This window comes from Erinaceus europaeus, chromosome 10 (genome assembly GCF_950295315.1).
Source record: "Erinaceus europaeus chromosome 10, mEriEur2.1, whole genome shotgun sequence".
In the NCBI taxonomy this organism is placed as follows: Eukaryota; Metazoa; Chordata; class Mammalia; order Eulipotyphla; family Erinaceidae; genus Erinaceus; species Erinaceus europaeus.
In genome coordinates, this window is record NC_080171.1 from 110,843,662 (window position 1) to 110,855,736 (window position 12,075).

A 12,075-nucleotide genomic window follows, 5' to 3' on the forward strand; every position below is an offset into this window, starting at 1 on the left:
AGGAGGATTTGAAAGAAAAAAGTCAAAATGGGGTCATTGGAAGAAAGGAGTAGACTTAAGAGTGGAAGAATGCAGGAAATCAGTCCAGTGGAGGAAATTTAGTAGTTGAGGAGTGTAAGACATACTGAGTTTGATATACACATTAAACATATAACTAGGTCATGTTAAGTAGACTGTTCTATTTAGGAGTCCATAGTTCAGTGAAAGGGCTAGACCCAAAATAAAGAATATATATATATATATATATATGAATTTTTTTCTAACTCTAGACATTTACTGTTTTTTTCCTTTCAGCATAATTAAAAGATGACTTAATGGATTTGTTATGGCACTGTTAAATTTTTATTAATTATAGTATAATTTTTCAGTAAAGTTCTGAAGAAGTTAAAAAGATTGGGTGATATTGCCAAAGCAAAGCTCCTTCACTTATATGAGAAAATGTTCTCAGCATGCATGAGTTTGGTAATATATCCTGCCTCATTCTGGCAATTAATGATTTTCATGCACAGATTTAGGAAGAAAGTTGGCTTTATCATCTCATTAGGGTCTATTTCCAAAATCTTTTTATTCTAAATATATAATGGTTATCGAATCTTACCAGATTTGTATTAAGTTTCAGCCAGCTGTAAGCTAGTAATGTTTACAGTGAAAACTCAGTCTGGAAGAAAACTATTAAATTTAGTGCTTCAGAGTTACAGGAAATTGCAATAAAAATTAATTCAATTTGTATGCATAGTTTATTGCAAATACAGATGAATAAAGTGATGAAGGAATTGTAAGCATCAATACCAGTTATATTAAAATGAATAGAAATGAAATTAAAGCAGTATTGTAATGCACGGATTAGTCAGTATGTTTTAGACTGGTGATTTTGATAATGAATTCACCATGGTGTACAGATCCCACTGCATCTGTTGACAGTGATATATGTCATATATTTTTAAAATTTTTATTTATTTATTATTATCTTTGTTTATTGGATAGGACAGCCAGAAATCAAGAGGGAGGGGGGTGATAGGGAGAGAGACAGAGAGAGACACCTGCAACCCAGCTTCACCACTCGTAAAGCTTTCCCCAGGTGGGGACCAGGGGCTTGAACCTAGGTCTTTGCTCATTGTTAATACATGTGCTCAACCAGGTGCACCACCACCCGGCCCCAATACGTGTCATATTTTACAGTGTCAGTGTTTTTATGTCATTCTTAGAACTTCTTTCAGATAAATGATGAAAACTTTTAGATGTCCGAATAAAAAATATTTAAGGTAGCTTATCGTTTTTAAGGATTTTTTTTTTTTTGAGCTGGCAGGAGCAGTAATGGAAACAAAGAAGAATGATGACCACTGATCTTAAAAATTAAATCTACTTGGGGGCCAGGTGGTTTGCACACCTACTTAAGTGCACATAGTACTAAGCATAAGAACCTGCACAAGAGTCGGGGTTGGAGACCCCTGCTCCCTCCTGCAGGGGGGCCACTTCACAAGCGGCCAAGCAGGTCTACAGGTGTTTTCTTTCCCTCTCTATCTCCCCTCCCCTCTCAGTTTCTCTCTGTCCTATCCAATAACAAAAAAAGAAAAGGAAAGGAAAAAAAAAATCCACTGGGAGCAGTGGATTCCTAGTGATAATCCTGGAGGCCAAAATAAATAAATAAATTTAGGGAAATGGTGTCACTCTTGGATACTATATTAGCATTGGGGCGGATATTTCTGTGTCAGTCATTTGGTCATTGGGGACAAAAGAATCAAGGCATGCAATAGATAATGCTGTTCTGTTTCCTATAGCTTCTCTACAGTGCCACTGGACTAGTTAGTTAGTCCACAGCTGATAGAGATCAGTAGGAATATAAAACATAATAACCCTACCACATATGTGAAAGAAGGAATCTATTACAGAATAAATTCTTTTCTATAAGGAATTTTAGGAGAGGACTACTTTAGCGGGCAATACTCAAATCGATTTTTCCTCAGAATATCTAAACTCCGTTGGTGTATTACACCAAAATAAAAGACTCGGGGGTGGGGTGGAGGGGAGGATTCAGGTCCTGGAACATGATGGCAGAGGAGGATCTAGGTGGGGGGTTAGATTGTTATGTGGAAAACAGAGAAGTGTAACACTGTGCTAATGACTATATTTTACTGTTGACTGTAAGCCCCTAGTCCCCCCAATAAAGAAAAGAAAAACCTAAACTCCATTAAGTGACCACTAGTGTAAACCTTTAATACAACAGTAAAGTTAACATTGAGCCAAAATGTGACTATTTGAAAATAGCAGATAGTGCAATTTGGAGAGCAGGTTAGAAACCCAACACGTGTTCTGAGGAGGGACCTACATCAGCAGATTATTGTTTCAAGGGAAAAAAAAAAGGAGATGAGGTAATGGTGAGATAATGGTCAGGTGGAGGGATCATGAGGAGAGAGTAGGTAACACTTCACTTTATCAGTCCTTTGAAACTGTACAGTCTTGTTCTTGGCAGTTTGGTCCTGTTCAGGAATTCAATTCAGTTTAAAGCATACACACACACACACACACACCCCAATCACTTACTTGAGCTCTCTTTAAAATAATTCCAGTGATGTCAGTTTTTTGCCGTGGTGTGTCATACTTCTGCTTATATACTTAGTTGAAAAGAATTTATGATAAGAAGTACAAGTGATTAGAAAAACATAACTTAGGCAATACGTAACTCAGTGTCTAGTGTGTTGGACTTATAAACATGAAGTCCCTAATTCTATCCTTGGCCAGATCTTTGATTTTTAAAAAATTTTAATGTATGGTGTCAAGTGATGGTCTAGTTTCATTTTTTCTACATGTGACTTTTCAGTTCTCTTAGCACCATTTGTTGAAGAGAGCTTCTTTTCTCTATTGGATAGTTTTAGCCCTTCAGTTGTATATTAGGCACTGACATGTACATGGGTTTATTTCTTAGACCATGATTGTTACTAATATTCCCTTGTTGTTTTAATGTCTGTGAAGCCTTTCTTTTCTTCTTTTTTAATTATTAGCAATTTCATAATGGTTAACAAGACTGTAAGATAAGGGGTACAATTCCATATAGTTCCCACTGCCGAAGTTTTGAGTCCTAACCCCTTCATTGGAGACTTCTCTATTCTTTATCCCTCTGGGAGTATGGACCAAAATTCTTTATGGGGTGTAGAAGGTGGAAGGCCTGGATTCTGTAATTGCTTCTCCGCTAGACATGGGCATTGGCAGGTTGATCCATACCTGCAGCCTGAAACCTGTATTTTTCTAAATTCCCATTATTGAGGATGAATTTACATTTAGGTAAATAGATTGATGGTGGGTGGTGATGAATTTTTCTTGTGATTGCTTCTGCTTTATTAATAGGGTGATTTAGTTTTTGAGTACATGCCATTATGAAGTGGTCAGTAGATGAGTGGGAAAACTCATGGGTTAGGGAAATGCAATAGGCTTGTCCGTCAGCATGGCTGAGCCAACTGGTCATAGACTGAGTGAATTTCAAAGTATATTCTTGGGCTCTGGCAAAGTTTGGTCACCTGGATAGTAAATAAGCTTTGCTATTGCTGCAACCCAGGTCAAGTCCAGCCCACAGTGCATAGGGGGAAATGGCGGTGCTGTGGTTTCTTTCCTTCCACTGTTTAAAAAGAGAGAAAGAAAGACAAAAAGAAAGTCATCTTGTAGCAACGAAGCCCCAGTGATGTCAAAGACAAATCATTACTTTTCACCTAGTTAAAAAGTGAAAGAAGTGAAAAATACTAGCCCTTGGATTAAATTTAGAGCTGTCAAATACAGAATGTATGACATGGGAAGAATCAAAGTGAAATATTTATTTTTTTAGTTCTGAGTATTCCAAGATTGAAGGGTATATTTCTTTCTTTTTTTAAATTTTAATTTATAAAATGGAAATATTGACAAGACTATAGGATAAGAGGAGTACATTTCCACACAGTGCCCACCCCCAGAGCTCCATATCCAATGATAGTTGTGCAGATAAAGGTACCTCAATACAGTGTCCATCATTTACAACTCTGCTGGGAGTTGTCTGCAGAGAAGGAGCAAGAGCTAACCTGGAATCCCTATAGTTCTAGCATGTCTCACTGCTGGTCTCTTTGTCACCAGTGATAGCAAACAATACGTGGCTCTGTTTAAGGTTAAATCAAAAGATTGGTTTATTCATAAAAATCACTGTAATTGTGAGGGAAGAAGTCTAGTAAAGAAAGTAGGCAAAAAGGGTCGGGCGGTAGCGTACATGGCGTGAAGCGCAAGGACTGACCAGTTCAAGGATCCCAGTTCAAGCCCCTGGATCCCCATTTGCAGGGGGTCTCTTCACAAGCAGTGAAGCAGGTCTGCAGGTGTCTGTCTTTCTCTCCCCCTCTGTCTTCCCCTCCTCTCTCCATTTCTCTGTGTTGTATCCAACAACAACGGCATCAGTATCAACAATAATAACCACAACAACGATAAAAAAACAAGGGCAACGAAAGGAAAAAACAATAGCCTTCAGGAGCAGTGGATTTGTGGTGCAGGCACCGAGCCCCAGCAATAACCCTGGAGGAAAAAAAAAAAAAGTAGGCAAAAGTCCAAAGTCTGCAACCAAGCCACCCAAGACCACCAAATCCAGACATCAGTCCAGAGCCAAACCAACAGGAGCAGTGCTGCGATGAAGGTAATCCAATCAAGAGAGCCCGCTGCTCCAAGTCCTTCCTTAATATAGTCCCTTGTCAGTTGCACCACCTCAGGCTGACAACATTCATATGCTAATTGTCCCAAACTGCTGTTGGGGTCACAACACAGAGTGTGGTTTTTAAAGCATGCTATGTGATCATCCAGTCCTGTCCCATGTCATCCCCCCACCCCCAGCTCTCAGCCAGTTCCCATTTTGAAACATGAGTTTGTATGTCACAGGACACCGGACTAGTGTCCCCTTCCCTGAGCCTGGAGTAGCAGCTGAATCCCCTGATGCAGTTACAGGATTGCCTCATACTTAGTCCTTATCCCATCCTATCCACTTACTACTCTTTGTTGTTGTTGTTGCTTTTGCTGTCTTCTTGGACCCCATGCATAAATTATCAGTGGAAATTTCAGTGGAAATGAGTTTTTCCTTTTAACGTGTATTTATAATGATGTAGATTTTTTTTTCACTATAATAAAACTTTTCTTCCTTGCTAAACTTTAACTTTTTTGTGGAAAAAAGATTAACATTTTGCTGTAGAGATATGTCTAGTTTTACGAATAATCCTCTTGCATTCAACTTTACTGTAGATGTTTCCTCGGGAATTTGTTTAAGGCATTTTCCATGCTGTAGATACTAACTTCTGTACTGTAGCATACATGCTGTATGACCTGCAGTTCTTATATTGTCAGGAATTATGTGGGCTCAAAATGTCCCAGCCTTAGCTAGTACTCAGTACTGTGTTTAGTCAGGATCAATATAATGAACTGATAAGAGTGACTAGCTGAGTATACACCCTGGACACTAATATTGCTTTGCTAGCCAGTTGTCTCCTTCTTTCATTGGGGATCTACTTTTTCTCAGTTTATTTTTTGCCAGGCTAGCTTCACGGGAGGGAGAGAGAGACCAGGAGCTTGTGGCGGCATGGTAATACAATTCTTTGTTGATGCGGGACCCCCAGAGTTGGGTGTGAGCACAGCGGGTTAAGCCACGTGGTGCCAAACTGCAATGGCCGCCTGCCGCTCTGCGCACCAGCCCTTCTCCAGGTCAGGATGCGGGAGAGAAAGAGTGAAACCAGGAACAGAAGTGGGCTTTATAGGGTAAAACCAGAAGTAGCAAGTCAGAGTGGAGATGGCTGGGAAAGGGGGTGGAGAAAGAAAGAGCGAGAAGGTAGAAAGCTTCCAGTTGCTAGGGTTTTAACTAGTGAGATTAATGTACCCTGCAGGCAGGGCGGGTCTCAGGGTAGAAAGAAGATAGATCAGTGGTGGGGATCTTTCAGGCAAAACAATGATTATGTGAATAGACCATGGAGTCAGCAATGGAGGATGGAGCAGAGCAGGAGTTGGGGGGGGGGGGGCTGGCTTAAGGCCAGACAATTTTTACTAAAAGAAATGGTTTTACTGAGCCTTAAACTATTTCAAAAGGAATTCTGTATGCTTTTTTTCCAAAATTGTGATTGTTAGAAATTCATCATTAGAAAATTGTCAGTTTGTTTATTCCAAATCAGTCATTCTCAGATGTGGTCTGCAGTTACCACAGAGCACACATTCAGTTAGAATGCTTTTTACTGTGCCAAGACTCATGTGATAGACTTTTTTTTTTTTTTTTTTTTACTGGGTAGACACTTATGTCTAAAGCAGTGGTGTGTAACATCTGGCATTTTTGCAAGAAATATGGAAGAGGTATGGTTTTTGTCATTTGTATTGACAGGAATGCATTTATTTTTTGTTGTAAGACCAATTATTTGTTTAAGAATTTCTTATTGCAGTTGATAGAACTATTGATAAACATAATCCAGGGGAGTCGGGCAGTAGTGCAGCGGGTTAAGTGCAGGTGGTGCAAAGCGCAAGGACGGGCATAAGGATCCTGGTTTGAGCCCCTGACTTCCCACCTGCAGGGGAGTCGCTTCACAAGCAGTGAAGCAGGTCTGCAGGTGTCTCTCTTTCTCTCCCCCTCTCTGTCTTCCCCTCCTCTCTCCATTCTCTCTGCCCTATCCAACAACAACAATAATAACTACAACAATAAAACAACAAGGGCAACAAAAGGGAATAAATAATTAAAAAACAAACAAACAAACATGATCCAAGTAGCTCTCTTCCTCTAAGACTGCAAGGAGCTGGAGTAGGGCAGTAGTGCAATGGGTTAAGCTCATGTGGCGCAAAGCCCAAGGACCGGTGTAAGGTTCCGGGTTCCAGCCTCAGGCTTCCCGCCTGCAGGGGAGTCGCTTCACAGGCGGTGAAGTAAGCATGAAGCCGAGGGGGGGGGGGATGAGCCCTTGGGTCTTATAAATCATTTGATCTGACCTCCCCAAGACAATGACCACTTTTTTTTTCATAGTAATATTAAGTATTAATTTTAAAATTGCAAATTTTCACTTGATGTCTGAAATAGCCAAATGTCCCTTGGCAGAAAAAAGGTTCCCAACCCCTGTAGTTGAGATGGGACACATATTTTTATTCCTTCTGGTTATGGTCACTGCAAAGGAAAACTTAGGTAATATAATACATTAAATGCCTGTGTTCAGCTGATCTTCAAGTTATGTATGGACCTTGTGTAAATTTTCAGTTTGTTCTCTTAAAATTGTGTTATTAACTAATTTGTACTTGTAAATAAAATGTTTTGCAGGTGCTGACCTTAAGGAAAGAGTCAAAATGCATTCCAGTGAAGTTGGTCCTTTTGTCTCCAAAATAAGAGCAGTGATTAATGAAATTGGTAAGAGCAGTCTAATTCTTCTTTCAGCATGTGGAGATGACCTTAGATGTCAGAAAATCTAAAATAGAAGTTGCTAATTGTCATTATTATTGTTGTTGTTGTTATTATTATTATTATTACCTCCAAGATTATTACTGGGGCTCAGTGCCTACACTGCTAATCCATTGCTCCTAGTAGCCAATTTTTCCATTTTATTGGCTAGCACGGAGAGAAATTGAGAGGGGAGGAGAAGATAGAGGGGGAGGAAAGATAGACACCTGTAGACCTGCTTCACTATTTGTAAAGCGTTCCCCCTGCAGAGCCAGGGGCTAGAACCTGGATCCTTGTGTGGGTTCTTCTGCTTCATTCTATATGCACTTAAGCTGATGTGCCACTACTTGGCCCCCACATTGTTTATATATATAAACTTTGGTCAAAATTTGCATAAACTTTGTAGTAAGATAGTTATGACCTATACTCAGTTGCTATAAAAAGCATGTAATATATGAAAACAGCAGTAACAACAACAAAAGTGGTTTTCAAACCGTCTTTAAGACTTTATGAGAACTATGGTGATTATTAAGGGTGGTGGGTATGGTACATTCTTATAATCTTATAAACAACTATAAAGATCTTTAGATCTTTAAAAATTGTGAAAAATGGGAGTCGGGTGGTAGGATCCTTACAGGTGTAAGGATCCCAACTCGAGCCCCCCGGCTCCCCACCTGCAGGGGAGTCGCTTCACAGGTGGTGAAGCAGGTCTGCAGGTGTCTGTTTTTTCTCCCCCTCTATCTTCTCCTCCCCTCTCAGTTTCTGTCTGTTCTACCCTCTGTCCATTTCTCTCTGTCCTATCCAACAATGAGATATCAATAACAACAATAATGACTACAACTATAAAACAACAAGGGCAACAAAAGGGAAAAATGGATAAATAAAAAAATTGTGAAAAATATTTTACAGTGACAGTTTCTTCTGATGGATGATGACATAGCTAATGAAGGCAGTTACTACAAATCAAAGAATAATTTGGCATTAAACCTTTGACATAAAGTATCTGTGTCTCCTAAATAGCATGTGCATATTTATAGATGTGGATTTTTTTTTTTTAGGATTATGGACTTCACTGTTACATTTATAACTCAGTATATAGCAATCTACTTTGTTGTTACTGTTTCTAAATTGATTACTGCTTAGTAATATAGCAGTTTTATCCAAAATTTTTCACTGTTTCTTTACTAATGAATTTTAGGTGTTGCTTTGTTGCTGTTGTTGTTATTTATAATAAGTATTGAATGTCTCTGTATGCAGGTCTTTGAGAATGTGAGTATGTGTCTTTCTGTAGGGTCAATACTACTAAATAGTAATAAAGTTTAGTAATAGATGACTAAAAATAGCATTTAATTTTTAGGCATCGTGTTAATTTTACATCGTAACAAATTCTGTCAGATTTTATTCCAAATAGGTTGTAATAACATATGTTCCCATTAATTACATGACAGTATTTGTTTGCACATAATCCTACCATCAGTTAATGTTGCCATTTTTCACATTTGTCAGTGTTAAAAAGACGTGTCAGCATGTTAATTTATGTGTTGCAGATGCATACATGATGTTTTTTATCTTTTTAAATTAGACCTGCCTTTCTCATTTTGTAAATCGTTCTCTAAAGCCTTTTATCCTCATTTCAAGAGAATTATTTGACAACTGCTTATTTATTTAGGAAGCTATTTGGATATTAAACTTACGTTGTTACGTGTATTAATTAAAGGTTTTGTTTCTTAACGTATCATCCTAATAGATTTATAGTAACTTTAAAATGGAGACTTCAGCAGTCTGGAGGGTACCAAGTTCCTGTTATTATACTTTCTTTTGCTCTTGAGGATTTTCTTTGACACTTTCAATATAGCCATTCTTCCAGATTAACGTAGGGTCTTTTTTTTTTTTTTAATGCAAAGAGGATTCTTCATCTATATGTGCATATCTCTCATTTGGTATGTGAGAGATCATTTATTTATTTAAAATGCCAAGATGTGTTTCTTTATATTTGTCTTGATCTTGTATCTTTTCTGCCCTTAAATTTATTTTGACTATTTTATAGCACTTAAAAAAAAAAAGGATTTCTTTTGTGGGTGGACATTTTCTGCCACTCTGAATAGATTGCTAGTTGGAGTTTGGAATTTTGTTTTTCTGTATTTATTTTCCACATGTCCTGGGGAAACTTATACCAGGATGTATGCCTGAATGTGAGAATTTCCAGGTTCATCACCCATGGCCACCAATCACTAGAAATGAGGGGTTTTTCAGTATTTTTTTTTAAAGCCTGCAATAACATTTTCTTTACAAGAGAATGAATACTTTTGGTAAATTTCTGCAATTGGGTGTAGACAACATTGCAGATAAATTACACATGTAACAACATGGATAAATCCTGAAATATGTTGAATTAAATACAATATAATACACTTTTTATAAAGCTAAAAGCATACATAACGAAGCAGTATTTAGTTTAGATATCTCTCTTTGTATACTAAAATCACACACACAAACTCAGAAAAATATGAAAATGATAAACATATGGTGATTACATCTGATTGTGATCCAGCAGGCTTTAGGAGATTAGAAATGGACCCACTATTCTTCTCCTGGAGATATATCCTAAGGAAACAAACATACCTATCCAAAGAGATATGTGCATACTTATGTTCATAGCAGCACAATTGGTAATAGCTCAAACTTGGAAGCAACCTAGGTGTCCTAATAAACTAAAAAAGTTGTGGTATATATACATAATGGAATCCTACTCAGTTAAAAATATTGAATTCACCTTTTTCATCTTGAATGGAGCTTGAAGGACTCATGTTAAGCGAGATGAGCCAGACAGGGAAAGATGAATTGGGGTGGGCGGTAGTGCACCTGGTTGAGAGCACACCTTACTATGTGAGAGTATCTGGGTTTGAGCCCCTGTTCAGTACCTGCAGGGGGAATGTTTTATAAACGGTGAAGCAAGTCTGAAGGTGTCTCTTTCTCCCTCTTTATCTCTCTTTCCCCTCTTAATTTCTCTCTGTCCTATCAAATAAAAAAATAATAATAAGGGAGGAGGAGGAATATGGGGTGATTTTATTCATGGGCAGAGTTTAAGAAATAAGAACAGAAAAGGGAAACACAAGTTAGAACTTGGGCTTGGTTAGTGTATTGCACCAAAGCAAAGGACTCTGGGGAAGGGGGTCATGGAGTTGGGTCCAGAGGAATGGGGACTTTCAGGTCCTGGTACATTGGAGGTGAGAGTGTTTTGCAGACTCTGAAATGAGAAATTGTACCCACATTCCAGTAGCTGCTCTGTACACCATTAATTCCCCAGTTAAAAATAGAGAGAGAATAGGTAAAAAACACACAGAAGGACAATGGGTGGGTCTGACCTAATTGTATACTTGAGAAGTGACTTTTAAGGAGTTTGTTATATTATTTAGTCCATTCCTATGTAATATATACTCTTTTTTTGATATTGATAATTGTCTTTTTATTAGTGATTTTTAAATGATTAGCAAGATTGTGGGATAAGAGGGGTACAATTCTATTTAGTTTCCATCACCAGAGTTTTGTATCCCATCCCCTCCACTAGAAGTTTCCGTATTCTTTATCCCTCTGGGAATATTGGACCAAAGTTCTTTATAGGGTGCAAAATTGTAAGATCTGGCTTCTTTAATTGCTTCTCTACTGAACATGGGCGTTGGCAGTTTGATTCACACCCCCTAGTCTGTTTCTATCTTTCCCTAGTAAGGCAGGGCTCTGGAGAGGAGAGGGTCTAGGACACATTGGTGAGGTCATCTGCCCAGGGAAGTCAGGATGGAGGGCATCATGGTAGCATCTGCAACTTGGTGACTGAAACACTATATATATATGCCAAACTAGGTAGTTTTTTTCTTCTAGATTTATCTATGTCGAATTTTGTAGATGCTTCTTGTGTGTTAGTTTGTTTTAGATTTTATATTTCTTTTTATATTTTCCAGAGATGTTAGACATTAGAGTTTTATTAAAAAGAAAATTTTTTTTCCCAGCATTGGGGCCTTGTTTATGCATCATCATTACACTGTTCCCGGGCCAGCTTTTTTTTTGTTGTTGTTTTTACTTAAGACGGGCAGTCAACGAAGGAGAAAGAGGCGTCACAGAACTGGAGCTTCTGGTGCTGTGACTGTCACATAGCATTGCCTCTCAAATCCATGAGCATGACACACATTCTACCTAGTGGCTATTCTTTTACTGTGAGAGCTCTAGAGTTTGTTTGTTTGTTTTGCCTGTAGGGTTATCGATGGGGCTTGGTGCCTGCACTGCAAATCCACTGCTCCTGTGGCCATTTTTTTCCTTTTTTTTTTTTTTTGTTAGGACAGAAAGAAATTGAGAGGGGAGGGTGGGGAAGATAGACAGGAAGAGAGAAAGACACCTGTAGACCTGACCTGTTTCACCGCTTGTGAAGCGACCCCCCCCTGCAGGTAGGGAGCCAGGGGCTCAAACCGGGATCCTTGAATGGGACCTTGTGCTTCGTACTTTGTGTGCTTAACCTGGCGTGCCACTGCCTGGCCCACTAGAGTCATATAAATATCTTTTTAGTTTTGTTTTTCCATGGAGAGGAGGGAGGAAAAAAAAAGTTTTAATGTCAATTAAAACAGGCTCAGGGGCCGGATCCCGCCTATAGATCACCAGTTTTCTTCTTAGTCCTTGTCTGCTAGGTTTCACATGTTTTT

General features: G+C 38.6%; 1 protein-coding gene across 4 annotated transcripts in view; it reads left to right on the forward strand.

Annotated features, from left to right (window-relative positions):
* Window positions 1-12,075, forward strand: part of AUH (AU RNA binding methylglutaconyl-CoA hydratase) — a 145,754-nt gene that overhangs the window by 31,917 nt on the left and 101,762 nt on the right. For 3 of the 4 annotated variants that reach the window (XM_060200510.1, XM_007539906.3, XM_060200511.1), the window contains one exon: window positions 7,271-7,357. The exons of the other annotated variant lie outside the window; for it this stretch is intronic. In XM_060200510.1, coding sequence (XP_060056493.1) covers window positions 7,271-7,357 — 87 coding nt within the window. The remainder of the gene's footprint in view (window positions 1-7,270; window positions 7,358-12,075) is intronic. 4 annotated transcript variants of the gene reach the window in all.